This window comes from Polyodon spathula, chromosome 8 (assembly GCF_017654505.1).
Source record: "Polyodon spathula isolate WHYD16114869_AA chromosome 8, ASM1765450v1, whole genome shotgun sequence".
NCBI lineage: Eukaryota > Metazoa > Chordata > Actinopteri > Acipenseriformes > Polyodontidae > Polyodon > Polyodon spathula.
This window is the reverse complement of record NC_054541.1, coordinates 30924174-30943883: the sequence shown is the minus strand read 5'-3', so window position 1 is coordinate 30943883 and position 19710 is coordinate 30924174. Positions and strand designations below refer to the sequence as shown.

The 19710-nt window shown below is 35.7% G+C and overlaps 2 protein-coding genes across 6 annotated transcripts in view; one reads left to right on the top strand and one right to left on the bottom strand.

Moving 5' to 3' along the window:
* On the top strand, positions 1–6019 carry trmu (tRNA 5-methylaminomethyl-2-thiouridylate methyltransferase). Of its 3 annotated transcripts, none has more exons than XM_041257538.1 (11): positions 1–179; positions 466–631; positions 1558–1664; positions 2036–2158; positions 2438–2610; positions 3110–3163; positions 3418–3484; positions 3865–3965; positions 4395–4539; positions 4782–4864; positions 5580–6019. In XM_041257538.1, the coding sequence occupies exons 1-11, from the start codon at positions 98–100 to the stop codon at positions 5733–5735; spliced, it is 1257 nt and encodes a 418-aa protein (XP_041113472.1). In that variant the 5' UTR covers positions 1–97; the 3' UTR covers positions 5736–6019. The 3 variants fall into 3 exon arrangements, with proteins under 3 accessions (XP_041113472.1, XP_041113473.1, XP_041113474.1); XM_041257539.1 differs by having other exon boundaries at positions 94–179; positions 431–631; XM_041257540.1 differs by lacking the exons at positions 1–179; positions 466–631; positions 1558–1664 and having other exon boundaries at positions 2042–2167; positions 2506–2610.
* Positions 6020–10189: 4170 nt separating this feature from the next.
* LOC121319756 (cadherin EGF LAG seven-pass G-type receptor 1-like) overlaps positions 10190–19710 on the bottom strand; it is a 94700-nt gene continuing 85179 nt past the window's right edge. The window contains exons 27-35 of one of the 3 annotated variants that reach the window (XM_041257534.1): positions 17936–18015; positions 17472–17598; positions 16909–17034; positions 16238–16374; positions 15171–15274; positions 14355–14522; positions 12903–13136; positions 12293–12557; positions 10190–11729 (exon numbers count right to left, since the gene is read on the bottom strand). In XM_041257534.1, the coding sequence (XP_041113468.1) occupies positions 11705–11729; positions 12293–12557; positions 12903–13136; positions 14355–14522; positions 15171–15274; positions 16238–16374; positions 16909–17034; positions 17472–17598; positions 17936–18015 (1266 nt within the window). In that variant the 3' untranslated portion in view covers positions 10190–11704. The remainder of the gene's footprint in view (positions 11730–12292; positions 12558–12902; positions 13137–14354; positions 14523–15170; positions 15275–16237; positions 16375–16908; positions 17035–17471; positions 17599–17935; positions 18016–19710) is intronic. The other 2 variants (XM_041257536.1, XM_041257537.1) reach the window with 2 other exon arrangements.

The following is a 19710-nucleotide window of genomic DNA, read 5'->3' as shown; positions in this document are numbered from 1 at the left end:
CTAAATGACATCTCCGCAGTTGATGCCGTTGTGGTTAATTATGTGATTTTTGTCTTTATTTTGTTGTATTTGTATTTCATTGAATATTTTTTACATTATGCAGGCAGTGCGGCATGTTGTTTGCGCTATGTCTGGTGGAGTGGACAGCTCTGTAGCAGCGCTACTGCTCAAACGAAGAGGTGAGGGGAGGGCGAATACGGTGCCATGTTACTAACAATTACCTAAATAGAGTTGTCTGTTTAATTAAGCCATTATGATAGCAAGTAAAGTTATATTTGTATCGTTAATAACGTCTTTATTGTGTAATTATAAACCTCTTTTCACCAATAACCGTATTATAATCACAACATGTTTAAATTCTTGAAATATCTATCATTGCTTTCGAAAGGTTTGGACTTGGTTATGTGGTTATTTGAATTTGTATGTGCAGGTACTTCAAGAAGGAAAGATCTGCTTCTGTTTTAGGTTACCAGGTAACTGGTGTGTTTATGAGGAATTGGGACTCGCTGGATGAACATGGTGTGTGTACCTCAGAGAAAGACTGTGAAGATGCTTATAAAGTCTGTCACATGTTGGATATCCCCTTTCACCAGGTCTCTTATGTCAAAGAGTACTGGCACGAAGTTTTCAGGTATACAGACTTTGCTTAATGCAACATATATTCCACTAACTAACTAACTAATAGTAATATCTGTAGGATTTTTACTGGCACAAAGATTTTGCTGCATTAGTAGAAGCACCAAACATATACTTTTCACTATTTCTATTTCCCTTATCGTAGTATATATAGATATATATATATATATATATATATATATATATATATATATATATATATATATATATATATATAATATGTGTATAGCAAGAACAGCCCTGGTGTTAAACTAGTCGCCTTGTGTGGTTTTTCTTACAGGCAGTACTATGTGTACTATTAAAAAGATACCCCAAGGTTGATACCAGTAGATTCTCAATTGGCTCTAGTCACTCTGTAACTTTAAATATGTAATTAGAGGACATAATATTCATGCATAGTGTGGAGGATGACACTATGTATGTGCTAGTATTGTTAGAATTCTAGATTTTCAGAAATATGTTATCTTAATGTTAGAATAAATATACAAATATTGTATATATAGATATTTTTTTCAATGCCATTTTTTTTATTTTCCCAGCATTTCAGGTTTGATTTTGATACATTATTAAAACGTATTATATTTGTTGTGTCCACATGAGAAGGAGCATTTAAGTTTTAGAAAACCAGGGAAACCAAAATACCACCAGTCAGAGCTAGATGGCAGTAAAAAAAAAAAAAAAAAAAAAAGTTTAGGACTGTTGTAACTCACTTTACCCCTCTCACAAATGTTGTCAACGAATAAAAAAAACAAACAAACGAACGAAATAACCTCAGTTGTTACAATCGTGTAACAGATTAAAATGTGCTTCCATGAGATGTATGGAAAAATTATCAATAAATCAAAATTCCACTTTAATTACAAACTGCCATTTTAAATACTGTGAGATATTGATCATTACTGTATATCTTTCTTATTTCAGTAACTTATTAAAGGAATATGAAAAGGGAAGGACTCCAAATCCTGATATACTATGTAATAAACATATTAAATTTAACTACTTCTTCCAGTATGCAATCGGCAGCTTGGGTAGGTAACCAGCAATATTTTAGTTAAATATCTTATTTAGCGTCTGTGAAATAAATGCTAACAACACAACATTTAATTGCTGTAGTTTTTTTTTTTTTTTTTTTTGAGGAGTGAAAAAGCAAGTTCAGACAGTGTTTAAACTTAATATTTATTTTGAGGATCTACTTCCATGACATACTCTTGCTGTATTATTTGAATAAAGTCTGATTTTAACATTGTACACATTGGAGTGTTTACTAACTTTGGACGGAGGACAGCATAACAACAAAGTAGTTAATAGAAGCTGTTAATAAAAAGTTTGTGAAACTTCTGCTATTAAACCGTTTTTATGTGCAGTATTATTTACACATTTGTGTTGTTCACTGGGACAGGAGCTGATGCCATGGCTACAGGTCACTATGCAAGAACTTCCCAAGAAGATGAAGAAGCTTTCCAACAGAGACTTACTCCTCGTCCTCAAACACTTTTCCGAAACAGATTTGAAATTAGAAATCGTAAGCAAAGTGACAAGTTTCCAAAAATTCCACTATAAACTTCTGCCACGTTATCCTTTTCCTTAAGGGACAGACACCTATAATAAACTCTGATAGGAAACATCATCAGAAATATGCACTCAGGAATAATGGTGCATGTATCTTAAATTGTTAAAAAGTAGAGTAAACTAGAATTGTATACTCCTAAAAACTCTTATGCCTAGTTGTAAACATAATAACATTTTAACAACAGTCATGTTATTGTTAACTAACTAGTGCCAATGTTGTCTGATGTTTCAGCTGTAAGACTACTTCAAGGCGCTGATCATTTTAAAGACCAGACATTCTTCCTCAGCCAGGTACCCCAGGGTGCATTGAGGAGAACTCTGTTCCCATTAGGAGAGCTCACTAAAGATTTTGTGAAGAAGATTGCAGCAGAGGCAGGTTTCAAGCATGTGCTCAAAAGGAAAGAGGTATTTATTTATGCTAAAAACCCTTTGTTCTTTGTGTATTCATTCTTCTCAAACGTACTTGTTGGCGCTCATTTCCTTCTCCCCACTTCCACTGTGATTTTTTTCTGTTCCTTATTTCCAGGGAGTTGATGAACCAGTTATTTAGTTCACCAAGGGATTTAGGGCAGATACCGTACCAAAACAATTTCTCAACTATCTAATTGGCTGATTCATATTAATATAAACAGTACTCAAGTTGTCTGTATTTCAGCTCTCAATTCTTTCAACTTCAATTTTCTTCTGATTTTGTTTGTTATGCTTTAATCTAAATCGTTCTGTCTTTGTTGCACCTTTTGAAAATACTGTATCTTCAAGGTGTACAAGTGTTGTATTTTATAGCTTGTATTTCCTGTTGCACTTGCATTTGAATTTCTATTATGCTTCATTCCATTTTATTGTCACACCAGGTCATAGTCAGTTTTTTAAAATCCTACTGCTAATATCTTCTTTTTTCGTATAGAGCATGGGAATCTGTTTTATAGGAGAAAGGCATTTTGAAAAGTTTATTCTTGAGGTAAGGAACATTTTGTTATCGGATATTGTGGAAATATGTAGTGCTTGTGGACAAGTTTATCTACTCACTATCTTTGGGATGCTTTATTATTATTATTAATAAATAATAATAATAATTATTATTATTATTATTATTATTATTATTATTATTACATCCAGTGTATTGCTTTGAGTGTTGTTCAAAGAAGATATGGACTTCTGTATTTTATTTAGATAGAATCTGGGTCTGATTTTAAAATGAGCTTTTTGTTTTAGTATTTAGACCCTCATCCTGGAAACTTTGTATCTGTAGAAGACGGGAAGATCATGGGAACTCACAAAGGTAAGTCAACGATTTCCGTGAACAGTGGAAGAAAAAGGTTTTAAACAGTCAGAAAATATGTTTTTTTATTAGGATCATACTTATAATTTTCTTTATATCAGGGGTATACTAATTGCAAAGGTTTTTGAACAGGAAAGCTAACAATATTGTATGATAGTCTCCAGTAGCTGTATCATACTGAGCCTCCTGCTGTGCATCAGCATACCATTAAATCAATTATAGTACATCCTCATCTTGTATTATATACCACGAATTACCTTCCTTAAAGTGAATACAGTAATATTTATTAAGTAGCATGTTTATTCAATTTGGAATAATATGGAAAGTTTTTGTTGTGTTTCCTTCCTGCTTTGACTGATACTGTTTTCTTTGTTCTGGAGGTTGGTTTACATTTACCTTGGGGCAGAGGGCCAGAATAGGTGGGCAGAGAGATGCTTGGTTTGTTGTGGATAAGGATATAACAACAAGCGACGTCTTTGTGGTAAGCTTAAACTAAGATTAGTATTGTTATTAGCACATTTTAATAGAAGCACACATTGTAATTATTATTATTGTTATGTTTATCTAGTACTCCAAATTGTTGCCGAAAAGCATTTTAGTCATATCAGCCAAATTCACAGCCAGATGTATTGGTTTTTAGAAAAAAATGATCAGTTATTTTGAAGGAATCTGTTTTCTAAACTCTTGTCATTTTGTTTTTATTTGTTTTTATTTTATTTTTTTTACCAACCACAAATCTGGTTTTGCTTAGTATGTATGTTTTCCTACCAAAGTTGTAAGCAGTAGTAAGCTATACAAGTACTATTTTAAAATTATATCTGATGCACAGGTTGTACATTTAGAGGACATGTTTTTTTTTTTTTTTTTTTTTTAGCATTGTGTATATATTTTTTAAATTTCTCTTTGCTAGGCACCGACCACAAATCACCCAGCTTTGTTCAGAGACACTTTACGCACAGGCAGGTTTCACTGGATTGCTGAGGAACCCCCTGCTGAACTTATAAAAAATAAAATGATGGAATGCAATTTCCGTTTCCTCCACCAGATGCCACTTGGTAAGAGACAGTCCCTCCACCCACTCATTTGATGTATCTGCTACTACTGAAGTATTGTCAAATAAATAATGCACTAAGTATACACACAATTCTGGTTAATACTAGATATTCTTTACATGTTACATATGATCAAGTAACACACATTGTGTATAGTATTATTATTTAAAGATTTTTCTTAAATATTTTAATATTATACATTTTATTTAATTACATTTTTTGGTAATTTTATTTATTTTTTTCAGAACCATGCACAGTAACTCTTAACATGGACGGTTCAGTTTGGGTGACACTTGTTAAGCCAGTCAGAGCGCTAACACCTGGGCAGGTAAATATAGGAATAATACTATTTCAAACTGCCTTTACCGCACTCAAGAAAATCATTACTTAAAAAGAACAAAATACTATGGTGGTAAAAACTGTTGCTGTTATTGTAGAATTTTGAAACAGAGGACAGTACTACCTCTCAACAACTAAATAACAAGTCTGGAATAATGCATGCTTTTTTAAAGTGTATTTACTGTACTGTACGGCACTTTAAAGATCAACATAATATTATAAAATATGGTATTGTTATCCACCATATTCATTTTCAATAACGTTTTTAATACCAGTAATTTTCCATTAGTGCTTGCAGTCTAGCAATCATTTTGTCAGCCTGTCATTCTTACCTACAGGTTGTTATTTAATACCACTTATGTGGCTTCACAATCAAAGAGATTAAGGCAATTTTTGCCAGTTGCATTTGTACTTTTTTTTTCTGAAGTGATCCCCTAAGTAGCTGCCAAGAGCTCTGATGGACATCTTTTGGCTTTGCCTGTTCTGCTTGGCAACAATCCAAAACCTATTGAAAAAAGGCTTTGGCAACTGACAGTACAATAAGCAACATTTTTTGGTTACTGATCCTTGCTAACAAAGACTCAGTGTGCTCCAGTACAGCCTCTAGCTGTTTTCGTTTTATTCTTGTGCCAGCCTCAGCTACTAGACTAATCCCTCAACATGCAGGACTAATGGTTGATGGGACTTTTCTGTTTGTCTTTCAGTTTGCTGTGTTTTACAAGGGTGATGAGTGCCTTGGAAGTGGAAAAATCATCCGCCTCGGCCCCTCAATGTACACCTTGCATCAGGGACAAGAGAGAATGAAAGTGGCAGAAACCGCCCCAGCTAAAACAGACCAGAGTTCGAAACCAGCAAGATGATCATAACGTCATAATACCAATAATAACATTAACTTAATATTCATATTAAAAAAAAAAAAAAAAAAAAGCAGCTTAGGTCAATTGCAGAATACCAGTGATTTAATCCACATCAAGTATCTTTACTAATTTTATCCTGATTGCATCGTTGCAAACAGATGATCCCGGTAACCGGTTTAACTGACTGGAACAAGTTAGATCGATAATGGGGACTGATGTAACTTAAAAAAAAGGATGGTGAGTAAGTAGATTCAAGAAAATGCACAGAGTCCTTTTCTTCAATCAGTTGTTAGGTTTATTGAAATATGCAGGGAGCCTGGTCCCAGGTACAGGACAAACAGAATACTCGTTCTTATAATTTTTGCATGACATTAAATACCCTTCTGTATAGATGGTCCACCTCCTCTTTCTCTGACACTTAACCAGTAGCAAATGTACAACACGTTATTCTGTTACCATGTACTATATGTATTTAATTTAGTGTGTATGTGTGTGTAGTCTTGTGTGACAACCTCTTAACTCAGTGCATTCTTCAAACCCCTAGTGCCCCAAAAGGTCCATACATCTAGTTTTTGTCATCTTCCTTGTTCATATCTCTCCGTTTTGCTTGAGACCCTTTGAGTCCAGTGGCGTCATCTCTTACTCTCCCTGAGAACCTTTGGGTCCAACTCCAGTCCCTAGGAGCCTTTTAGCTCCTTTATGCTTTGCATTCCAAAAGTCTTAGAGCCTGGCCCCTTCTGGTTCACAGCATTGTTATCTTATTAGCTTGCAGTCAGTGTTGGGCAAGAAGCTTGTAGACACAAGGGCTCTATCAATTGTTAGCAGTACATGCAATTTGAACCAAACAGTCTGCTATCTGCAATATTAGTCTTTTTTCAGAAAAGAACACCAGTATAGCTCTGCCAGTTCACATGTGTAGCAAACAGCAAATCAATTCTCAATCCATGTTTTCCAACAGGGACTAATCTACAGCTATGGCCAGAAGTTTTGCATTGTCCTATAGAATTAACCAATTTTGCTTCATAAAGCCAAATGAAACTGGCGGAATAATGTCATGTTAATATGTTAAATTACATACGGCTCTGTAGTTTTGCATATACTTAAAAAAAACAAAACAACAAAAAAAAAAAACTTGTAAATTGAAAAATGTGACATTTCGAAATCTAGCATGAAACACTAATCAGGATTAAATTGGATACAGCTCTTGGAACGGTTGCCAATGCTAATTTAGGACATTTAATTTGGACGTCACTTTGTTTAATTGGGATACGGTATTTTCAAATGATGAACAAAGATTGCCTTTCGGAGCAAGACAGGTCTGCATAGCACAGTGCAGTGGGTGCGTAAGTACGTGATTACGTTGTGACTTGCGTAAACCACGTAGAACTCTTAGGAGCTGGAGTCTCCTGTGGTTACCCAGGCTGCTGTTGCAAAGACAGTTGGCGTGTCAACATCACAGCTGCCTCGCCTTGTGATGAGATGTGATTTTATTATTTTTTCAGGTAGAAAAAAAAAAAAAACAGCGATTTGTTTTGTTAATAAAAAAAATAAAAAAAATCATTATGTGATGTGATTTCATTCTTCTTTTCATTTAGAAATAAAAAGGTTGACTAAAGTCATCTCAAATGCCTCTGGTTTAATTAGGACACACTCTTATTCAGGATATTTTTTAATTCTTGTAATCCACATCTACATGGATTAAGGAGTGGTTAACATGTAGAAAACAGAAAGTACTGATTAGAGGAGAAACCTCAGCATGGAGTGAGGTAACCAGTGGAGTACCACAGGGATCAGTATTGGGTCCTCTGCTATTCCTAATCTACATTAATGATTTAGATTCTGGTATAGTAAGCTAACTTGTTAAATTTGCAGACGACACAAAAATAGTGGCAAATACTGTTGCAGCATCAAAGGTCATTCAAAATGATCTAGACAAGATTCAGAACTGGGCAGACACATGGCAAATGACATTTAATAGAGAAAAGTACTGCACGCAGGAAATAAAAATGTACATTATAAATATCATATGGGAGATACTGAAATTGAAGAAGGGATCTATGAAAAAGACCTAGGAGTTTTTGTTGACTCAGAAATGTCTTCATCTAGACAATGTGGGGAAGCTATAAAAAAGGCTAACAAGATGCTCGGATACATTGTGAAAAGTGTTGAATTTAAATCAAGGGAAGTAATGTTAAAACTGTACAATGTATTAGTAAGACCTCATGAGGAAAAGGAGATTTCGATTTCCAACATCCTTCAAAAACAATGTACACTGCACTATTTCAAATTAAAGTGTTTATCTTAGAGTTGTAAATTAATAATGTACTGTACTTTTTTTTAACACAAAGTGATCAGTCAGATGATAATATTTTTGTATCTATAATCAGATGTATTTTGAGGTATTTGGTGAGCAATATAGCTAAAGTTTAGTAACATCTGTTCAGGGCATCAGTAAGTATAAACCCTTGAATGTTCAAACTGATGCCATGGTGAACATCTCATTGTGCCATTTGCAAGTACAGACCCATTTTTGTGAAATGAGGTCAGCAGTGAATAAGCTGACAATGTATGTAGAACACACAATAAATAGGCCATACTCCATTTATTACAGTAATTATTTTTCTGCTGAGCAGTAAACAGACAATTGTATGTAGATTGTCAAGGCCATTATGTCTCACACCGAAACAAAGTTTCAACAGTATCATAACCACACCTGGGACTTTGGGCGCCGCAGAAGGGATTATAAAGGCATTGATAAACTATATATATATATATATATATTATATATATATATATATATATATATATATATATATATATATATATTCTCCCTTATGTGTAGCACATACTGTACAACTGTATTAAATGCAATGCTCATAATATTGACATCTGTTGGTTGGTCCAATGAATATATCTGGATTATTGAAGCATTGTAAACAAACTTCTGAGTGTATGTAACACCAAACAAGCGCCTCTTCATTGCAGATAAGAGTTTTTTTGTTTTCACAAAGACCAATGTATTTGCACTGATTTGGTTGCTCTACTGACAGAAATAGGCAAATATATTTTTTGGTATAATTAACTGATAAAGAAAATGAGCTATAGTATAGCTGACAAAACATCTGAATGATCAAAGAAGAAAAAGGTGTTTCTGCCTGTGACAGAGATCAAATGATTCTTGGTGTTACATCTCCTTCCCGACCTGTGAGGGCGCTGTACAAAAGGAACACAGGACCCTTAACTAAATGGCATGATAATTTATTCCTTACGGTAGGTGGAAGTCGGTCATTTAGGAAGGGGGTACCCAAGCTCAATGACCCGGACAGGAAATGACGTGGCATCTGAGGACTGGAGAAGCGGAAGCGCTCGTTAACCTAATAGTTATGAGCAAGGGTATAAATAAGGGGTGTAGTGTAAGTGATCTGTTCCTTGGTAAATAGTTAGTGTTAACCTACAAGGAGTCTGTATTGCTGTATAGTGAACAGTGAGTTTTGTATTGTGTTTGTTAACTATCATCTGTTTTTTTAATAGACTACCAGTAGCACGATCCAGAGCTGTAGCGAAAGCCAGCATAAACCCAGACATCACTTTTACCCTGTTCATAATTGTCTGTGTGATTCTTACCTGCACTGCACCTGTATCCACTCACCACTTTGCCGCTATACATTTATAGGCTAGAAAATGTATGTTTTTACTTTCTAATTGATTAGACACCATGTCATATGGTATCACTTAAAATAACTACACACGACACACATCAAGAGCCAGGCTGCTGATCCAAACATATATCAGTACTTGAGCCAGTATGGCTCTGATGTGTGTGTGCACGCTCACGCATTTTAATACAATACAATCTAATGTGAATTATTATGAAAAAAACTGAAAAACGCGTGATAAAAAATTAGCTTTCAAAAGTTAGTGATTACTTTATGGTTATGTCAAAAAGTAAAGCTTTATTTAAACAAACCAAGTGTTTTTTAAACTGTCCTTAAAGGAACACTTAGGAAGGCAAATTGTAGAATATGAACGGTTTTACTGCTGGTGCAAAACTAAAAGTGCTGCTTTTATACCATTTTGAAAGAGAAGTATACAAAACAATAAATTCAAAATTTCATTTTAATTTTTACAATATTACAATTGTGTTTTTACAGTGTTATGCACAATAATAAATATACATTTATTAAAAAACAAAACAAACAAAAAAAAACCTCCAGTGTCTTTTGTCATAGAAATGTCTTCCATTATGAAAATTGAAATACAAATTCGGATTAAAATTAAGAACAAAAAAACCCTACATCCACTGGGGCAAAATATACACGTGTGAATTGCTGAAACACTAAAACCTGAGCAATCCACCCAATTTTACAGTATTACTGATGAAGATGTAGTGGTACCAAGCCATGTAAGAGACGTACTTGCTATAAGTGATAAAGCAAACTATAAGGACTTTGCTTTTGTTATGTAAGACCGTGTACACTTGTGAATTGCACTTGGAGTTAAGGTGTGACTACAGCCTTTTAAAATATTAACATACTGATTCAGAACTACATGCACAACCAAAATATATAGAAACTAAGACATAGTTTTAAAGCAGCTTATTAATTATTATATTATTTCTCTTCAGCTAATGGAGTATTTTTAGCTGCCATTTCATTAAACCAACTAGAACTCAATTCAGTTCAAATTAAGCGTATTTGCTGATAGATGTATTGACACATTTTCAACTGCTATGCAACATCTTTAAAACATTACTGTAAGAACTGAATGCACTTTGTTATTCCTTAATGAGTGTTTTTCAACAGCATTAGGGCAAACTGGTCACAGATTCCAACCTGGTAGTTATGGCCTATTATTTTCTGTGGGGGGGTGCTGCTAAAAAAAAAAAACAGAACAGTTTAGTTTGAAAACTCTACTGGAACAGCAATGACATTTAAAAGTAGGCTTTCCAAGTTCAGTCTTCAAACTAAATGGAGCACACCTCACAGAAAACTGATGCTTAGTTAACCTCTTTGTAAAACTGTCTTAAGGCTCACAATTTGAATGCTGACATTATTGATGGCTTATTGCTGACACTATGTTACCATGAGGAAAAGGGTTTGATTATTTGAATACCTCGATTTAGGTTGGGTGCTGATATAATGGTTTTATAGAAGACCAGCAAAGAAAGCAAAATCCAGGCATTTCCTTTTTTGTACAATTCTTTTTGACATTAAATCATAAAACACACCAACTTCAAGTACAATTGTGCAATCATTACTTTATACAGCATATAAAAAACAGAAAAAGTATTCCATTAAAAATCTCTTGTAACAAAAATCAACATAAAAAAGGGATTTAAAATATACAAATGCATTTTTTTTTTGCGAAGAAAAAGTTAAAATACAAAATATATAAAAATTATGAACAATTTACACATCAAATGCATTCATTTAAGACATTTATTTTTTTTATCCCAAAAGACAGGAACAGATAGAAAATGACACATTGTGAGTTTTGCAGTTCTTTAGGGCGATGACTTCATATTGATTCATATTGCAAAGAAGTCTTATTTCTTGTAAGAATTCTCTAAATGGATCATATAGTAGTCCATTTGAGTATGGCTGCCATCTATACCAACCATGTTCCTTGGTTAACAGCAGAAAGGTCATGTCACCAAGTGACAGCAGCACGAGGCAGTATATTCACTGCCAACATCTTTTTTTTTTCAGCAGACTTTAATAAAATGTCTTGGTCTACCCTGCTCAGTGGTCATTCACCTCTTCTGGTAGTTTGGCACAACTCACACATTCATTCTAATACAGCTCCCATTGATGCAGTTGCGTGCATTCCCTTTTCCAGCAGTCACAAGTCTGCAGTAATATCTCCACAGGAACCAATCCAAAGTGGCGCATAGTACACGGGATATGGTTCTACTGAGCTGACAAGGGTGAGACACCAGTCCCTTGTGAGTGCAATAATCTTATCGAGGTGAATCAGATCGAAGTTTCATTGCTTCCACTGCAGAGGAGAAAAGGGAGGCAGACGGAAACATGCAGGATTAGGGTGATTAGGGCAAGCAGGTACGCAGGCAGATAATGATGGTCTAAACTACTACTACCTTTTTATAATGCCATGCAGTGACAAAGTGACAACAAAACCTAGGGTTAGTATTTAATGGTAACATTTATATGTGCAGAACTAAAAAGTAACCAGTTCCTAGAGTTGATAAAAAAAAGTCTAACATTTACATTCAATTCAAGTAAATGGCTGAGGCCCCATTCAATAAGCAGCCCCCTGTCTTAAGCAAAACATGAATTGCCAGCCCCTCTTAGGTGACTGGATAATTCAGGTTTTGCTGAACATGGGTTTATTAATGGGAATAAAGGACCTAACTAAACAAATTGCCATGCCTCATTAAGTGGGTACTACAGTTCTAAAGTAAGGAAACCCTTGTTGTGCTCAGAATTTGCTACAACACGTTTCTGGTGATGGTAGCATTTTTTTTTTTTTTGCGTTATCCCTTCAGGTTTCAAAGAAGTCCATTCACCAACACTTGATGTGAGTGTTTCTGTTGTACTTACTCTGAATCAGATGTGTCCCCATTTACAATCCCCACTCTAACATTCATTGCCACTCCATTTTGCTGTTCTCTTGACTGCTGCCTGTGTGGCTGTTTTATAAGTACACCAGTGCCTGGGGCTGATCGGGTCCCATCATTGGACCCTATAGAAGATGTCCGTGACGGAATGGTGGGTGGATTGTAATCGGAAAGCTTTTCTCTGAGCCGGTTTGTCATATTCTTATCTGTTAGAGGCGGTGGGTACTTGATTTTGTTTTTGAGAATACCTGATTTAAAAAAAAAAAAAAAGTTAGGTCCCTGGAAAGCATTATAAAAGTTAAAGGCATGGATCCATTATAATTAATTGTTGTTTTTTTTTTTTTGGAAAGCTTGTTTCTTCACTTTTACTATTTATCTTGCTGGCAGAGAACACAGATCTATTGTGTCAGTCTCCTGGATTATAGTGAGAATCCTATCGAGTATCTTTACCGCCACAAGAAAACACTTTGTCACCTGGAGCAATTCACATCAGTAGAAGTGCACTTGTCAAAACATTTTCCCACCACTTTTTATAAGCCCTCCTGTTTTGTCCCTGGGATAAAGTAACATACTTAGTTTAGTAAGGGACTTGCCTTTTCTCTGTTCTGGCTGATGGTTGGAGTTTTGCTGGGGTGCAGTCTCTTTCAAAAGCTTGTCTTTCTCCTGTGGTTCCTCCTCTATGTGGTTGAGTTTGTTTTCTTGGTGAAGTTCAACGCTGACCTTGGTTTCCACCTTGAGCTTGTCTGAACCTCCTGGGTCCTCGCTGTCACTGGCTGTTGTACATTCTTTGGGCAAGTGCGGTTTCACGTGATTGGTCACAACATCTGCTGGATCAGAAGAGAAGCGAGAAAAAGTGCTCAGAATTGAAGTAACATTTATGTAAATATTCGTTAACTACCAGCTGTAAATCTGGAACAAAAAGAACCCAACTCAACCGTTTACTACATGGATGAAAAACTAGGATGGCATCTCGATTAAATCAGCAGATCAGTTTAGGGTACTAGAAGCACTCATCACTCAATTACTTTTGATTTAAAAATAGTTATCAAACCTGTCATAATTCCACTGATAAGGCAGTAAAGATAAGACTAGCTCAATCAATACAAGGCAATCTACAGTTTCCATCTTATCAAAACAATCCTAATGTACAAATAGTCTACTTTTATGCTAGCATATGCAGAATTTGTTTTATGTCGTAACACAATATATAAATGGTTATAACATAAGTTTCTTATCTCTCAACTGCTTTTGCACCTACTTCAAACTACAGACCATAGTAGTGAAAGTTACAATATAATTACCTTACAAACCCTGCTCTTCAATAATACAGTTCATTGAACTGGAAGTGATTTGACTCGCACTAGTTACCATAACAATGAGATCTTTAGTCACATTACTTTCAGTACAGAAAGCACTCATGCATTACTTAAGTTACTCTTAGCTGTTATCACAGAACCTGCATTTTTCTGCATTCCCAGATTGTAATTTAAGCCTCTAGGAGCAGGCCCTTATTTATTTGACAATGGTAACAAATATCCTTGTAATTTGCAGGGCAGATACTGTAAATAGTTTAAAATGACATAGCCTCATTATTAAACTGAAGATATGTTCCACCTCATATGTTTTCATTTTGTTAGGAACCCCTTTTCCTTCAAAATACAAACCAAAAAACGAACACAACCAACACTCCATTCTCTAAATAGAGCCACAAACAGTTTGGGTTGACTATCACACCACCAAACTGTTCTTTGCTGTTGTGTTTTTTTTTTTTTTTTTTTAAATATAAATTTAGACATTGCCATTTTTTTACCTCGGTTTTTTACCCAATTTGGTATGCCCAATTATTATCTGTAACCTCGGCTCACCGCTTGCAACCCCCCTGCCGACTCCGGAAACGAGGGCTGGAACACACGTCCTCCGAAACGTGCTCCTGCCAATCGTCATTTTTCACACTGCGGATCCACAGCGATCACCCTGCACTCCACACAAAGAGCGCCTTTACTGGATGCGCCAATCGGGAGCCCCCACCGATATGTTTCTTTTACCTTTCGGAGTGCTGTGAAGTGGCTGTCTCTCGTTGTTTTTAGGTGTTGTTGGATTCCACTTGGGCTTCAACCGAGTGTCATCATCTTCGCTGTCGGATGAATGCGAGGAGGCATAGGAACTGCTGTGCTCGTCCGCAGAGAGCTCGCTGTCCGAGTCAGAGTCATGGTCTGTAAGTGTAAGGAAAAGTATCGCAAATATGTTCCACATATCTCTTTTGAGGCTAAGCAAGATAAAAACAAGTATGTTCGTAACAGCAACCCCTGCCACAACTGTTAATTTGAGATATCTATAGCATGAAAATATATATTCATATATCCTCACATGCGGACATGCTTGATGACTTGCGATACAGAATATCAAAACCAAGTTTTATCAAGCTGGATAAGCATTTCTCTATATGTATATTAAACCATGTACAATACACTGCTCCCCTTTATAACACCATAGTTACAAAACTGTGCTGTTTGTGCTTCGTGTAGTAGCATAATGAAAGTGCTTGTGGAATGGCATTATGGGGTAAATGGGATCCACAACCATGCTGCTTTATAATAGGTTCAGCAGTAAAGAGGTGCTCTGTAAATACACTCACACAGGCCCCTCTGCTTCAAATGTGCACAACAACGTGTACTCTTTAGAATATGTGTACACTGTAAAAGTCAATATTGAATCAGAACAGGGCAAGTATTTTTATAATTACAAAAAACATGGGACTTTATGTATGTAGAATTACAGAGGATCAGACTTTGTGATCCCTTTGTTAATGAATATATAGTGCACATTCAAATTGATTTCAAAGTGAAAGTCTTGGCCAGTACCTTCAGTCTTTGTTGGGTTGCAGTGGAATTTGCCAGAGTCTCCTTCAGTCAGCCCCAGTCTTGCAGTGCTTGATGAAATACTTGGTTTCTGAACAGAGTCCTCCCTAAAAGAGTTACATTTAAAAATACAATAAATGCCTCTGTCTTTCTTATCACAGTGGATGTGAAATTGTGCCACGGTCCAATTTTGTAAGAGCTTCCTACTATTATATCTGAATTAAATTTCTACACTTTTGGGATTAATATTTTATTAAAGTCTGTCTCCAGGGATAAACCCATGAGATGCATGGTCTTGTGTTCACTTGAGAATGATGGAGCTGTTAAGAGTTTTTCAAGCTTATTTAGCATACTGTAGCTCATGTTGATGTTGACTGGGCTGGAAGAGAGCCAGTCTATTAGAGATAATGGGAATTTTTATTAGGGGTCATTTACGATTGTGTACATTAATACAAGAGTAAATACAGCGCAGTTAACCCTACTATTGTAACACATTGACAGCATTATTTATTAGTTTAGTCTGGGGTCGCTAGGAGATTGTGGAATTTATGGAGTATTTGGTTATGGGATACATTCCTGCTTTTTTTTTAAATTTAAATATTCTCTACTTCTGTGCCGCAGTACATCATTCATGCACTGGATAAGCATGACTAGGATACACCTTGCTTTTGAGCTTAGGTACATTCTGGGTTACAGCTTTTGAAAACTTTAGTAAAACTTTATGGCAGACTAATATGCTGGAAGACATAGTTGATATAATTAAATCTCCTAACATATATCGTTGTCTATACTGCTTCGATCAGCTAATCCAAATATTAAACTGTCAAAGTTATCATACATATGTTCTACATTGCAGAACATGTTTTGTTTCTAGTGTGTAAGTGCAGTATAATCATGCCCTGCGAGGTGAATGCAAGCGCAACCCAGTAAGAAATAAAGAGCGCAGCGCAAAGGAAGCTGCAGGTACAAGCTACGAAAAGAAGCTGTTCTGCAATCGCTTACAGGATTAGCTAGATTAGTAGAAAATTTAAAAGAAAAGTAGGAGCACCATGCACCCATCACCTGATTACCTGAACATGTAAGCAAGATAGCTGCTGTGGCTCTTGGCTGACCTGACAGTGCTATCGAGGGAAGCGGTGGACTCTCCAATGGTGGTGCGGTACATGTCTGGTTCATCTGTGTACGTGTTATTGCAGTTCAGTGATCGCTGGAAATAATTGGGATAACAGGCTTATTGCAAGCATTCATTTGCAGTATGCAGTCCCACCTGTGCCTTTACTTGTAATGCTAAAAGTAGCTAAACATTTGTTTTCATAAAATAAATAGTTTCAACTTTTACTTGAGCTAATGATGGCTGAAACATTTTCAGGAAATATGATGTTTTTTAAATTGTTCCTTGTGACACTGAAAAGTAGACTCTTACTGAGAAACTGTACATTGCTTTCTGAAGTTCAACATACTAGTGGTAATTAAGCACATTTGCAAAAGTGCAATAAAGCAAAATGTGTCTTTAATAACCAGCCTGTTGGAGGTTGACTACTGTTCATTAGGTTACACGTTAACTCAAATGTGCTGATTGATAACACAATCTTAACAGCATATCTAACTCTGGTAGGGAGCAAACACAACGGCAAAAGTAACTAAGTCATTTTAATCTTTCAGTTTGGTACTAATGTCTGGTGAGCTTTTCCTAACTTTCCATTTAAATCCAAAATGCACACAGACTCCTTTTGTAACCTACTGTTAACAGAGACGTTCTTGTTGTCATGGACTCATTGGGTAGAGATTTCTTCCCAGTTAGTGTGTTCTTTAAGTGTTTTCTCACTTCTTTGTTAAAAATACAGTGGAAGAAGAAAATAACTATTCCCTGAAATAGAAACAAATAGAAATATGTTAATGTCATGTTTAACTTACAGTGGGACAAAACATATAACACTATTGATTTAACTAAACCACAGAGATTAAAGATATCTGTGATATCCTGGTGACTTTTAAAAAGTTCAAACCACCTTTGTGGCCTCATCCCTATGTTCAGAACAAATGTGGTATATTTTACATCCACTGGGGGTGTTGCAAAGGGACAGGTTAATGGTTACACACTGGTGTACCAGCTGGACTTGGAGAAAAGACATGTTTGCTTTACACATTACCGGGATATGTTGCCAGAAACAGAAAATAATATACAAAGTGATTGTAAACAAAAATAAGAATACATTAGCTGAGATATGTGATATTTCAAACACATGCCAAGTTTTAGTAAAATGTATTGATGTTGAAATAAAACACAAGCTGTATTTTCAATACCTGTAGACAACTGAATATGGCAAAGAGATAATGAAAGGTCATCACATCGTCGTTTACTGCCATCAAACCGAGCAGCCAGGTAGCACTGATGAGTAGGAGCAGGAGGAAAGCGGTGCGCAGGCTAGAGCTAAAAAGACACACGTAGAAATAACTGGTTTTATTTCAACTCTTGTTCTGTGTTGCCACTATCTGCACCAAAAATGTTACACTTTAAATAAAAACAACTTTGGGGTTATGTAACACACACTACACCATACAAAAAGCTAATGGACCAGGCATATGTGATTTTATTAATGTACATGTAATGTGTGTTGTATTGATTTGAAATTTGTTGCATAAATGGCATTTAGAAAGTGGAAGGCTTAGTAAACTAAACTGTACATAACATGTAGGACAGTCTTCATGTTAAATATCTCACTAGCAGCATTACATTTTAATGAGAACATTTCCAAGTCATTACTCACATGACTCCGGTCTTTTCAAATGTTCTATTCTTTCTTCCACAAGAAGCCTTTGCAGCTAGTACAAAGATCACTATATTGACCTGTCAGTAAAAACAAACAGTTATACATATTGAGTAATGAATACATGTACTCTGTTGGTGTGTGTGTGTGTGTCTATATATATATATATATATATATATATATATATATATATATATATATATATATATATATATATATATATATATATATATATATAAAAATCTGTCATTACTTCTGGGTAATGTTCTGTATACATACACTCTCAACAATTTATGATCAAAGGCATGAGTAATTCTTTCCTTCATAATAGATATAAAAAATGTAATTGCTTTTTTAGATCGCTAGTTCACAATTACCCATTCAAGCACCCATTTCTACTTTATAGCTGCTGTAGTGCAGGGCAGATAAATCACTATACAGTACATTTTAATTACTGTACCCATCTATATTACAAGACTGTATTCGTTTAGAAGAATAAAATATATATGATACACACACACACACACACAGTACTAGTCAAAAGTTTGAGTACACTTGCTGGAAACTAGGCTTTTTTCATAATTGACAATGTTTTACGTCGTATACGTTTCTGTAAATACTTGAAAATGAAAAAACATGTTACGATATACAAAACAAAACATAAGGAGTATCAAAGCAATGTTCAAGAAAATTAAAAATTGTCTCTAAATCTTGGATTCCTCAAAATAGCCACCCTTTGCCTTAATAACAGCCTCACAAACACAAGGCCATTGGTTAACAAGTTTCAGCAGGAAATCACCCGACATGTCTTTCCAGCTCTTCGGCAGCAATTGCAAGAGATGTAGGGCGCTTGTGGGTAGCTTTGCTTTGACTCTTCTGTCCAGTTCGTCCCATACATGCCTCTGAAGTATGCTATGATAGCCATGCTGGTTGAGCTTGCCATGGACTTGGTAAAGATCACCAACTCTGTCACCAGCAAAGCAACCCCAGACCATGACACTGCCTCCTCCATGTGTGACATTGGGAACGACACATGCAGAACTCATGCGCTCACCCTCTCTGAGTCTTACAAATACTCGACGGTTGGACCCAAATATTTCACATTTTGACTCATCGGTCCATAAGACCAACTTCCACTCCTCAAACATCTAGTTTCTGTGTTTTTTGGCCCAGGCATGTCTCTTCCTCCTTTTCTGCACTCTTAACAATGGTTTCTTTGCAGCAATTCTTCCAGTTAGGCCAGCTTCACGCAATCTCCTCTGAACAGTTGATGTTGAAACATCTGTACTTCTAGTAGCATTTAGCTGAGCTTGTATTTCAGGGGCAGTTAATCGCTGGTTTCGCAGACTTGTGACTCGAATTAACTTGTTCTCTGATTCTGAGGTCACCTTTGGCCTGCCTGACCTTGTTTGGTCCTCATGAGTGCCAGTTTCTTCAAATCGTTTGATGGTCTTGGCCATAGCAGTTACAGGCACTTGCAAAGTTCTTGCAATTTGTCTTAAAGATTGACCTTCATTTCTTAAAGTAATTACAGACTTTTTTCTTTGCTTAACTGAGCGTATTTTGTCATTTTCTGCTCCCTTACATTCAGGAATGACAAACTTGTGCCTATGCTACCTATATTTATAACAATCATGGACCCTCACCTGTTAACAATAATTGGTGACAAAAGGTTAATTAGGTAACATGCTAGTTAACTCAGAGAACATCTAACAAAGACACTTTTATACTTAGGCCAGTGTTCTATATATATACATATATATATATATATATAT

Bases quoted from the DNA above. Each gene is read 5' to 3' on its own strand.
- trmu (XM_041257538.1), top strand. From the start codon at position 98: ATGCAGGCAGTGCGGCATGTTGTTTGCGCTATGTCTGGTGGAGTGGAC. The intron at 3,164-3,417 runs GTAAGGAACATT...TTTTTGTTTTAG, and splicing joins TTGAAAAGTTTATTCTTGAG to TATTTAGACCCTCATCCTGG. The intron at 4,540-4,781 runs GTAAGAGACAGT...TATTTTTTTCAG, and splicing joins CCTCCACCAGATGCCACTTG to AACCATGCACAGTAACTCTT.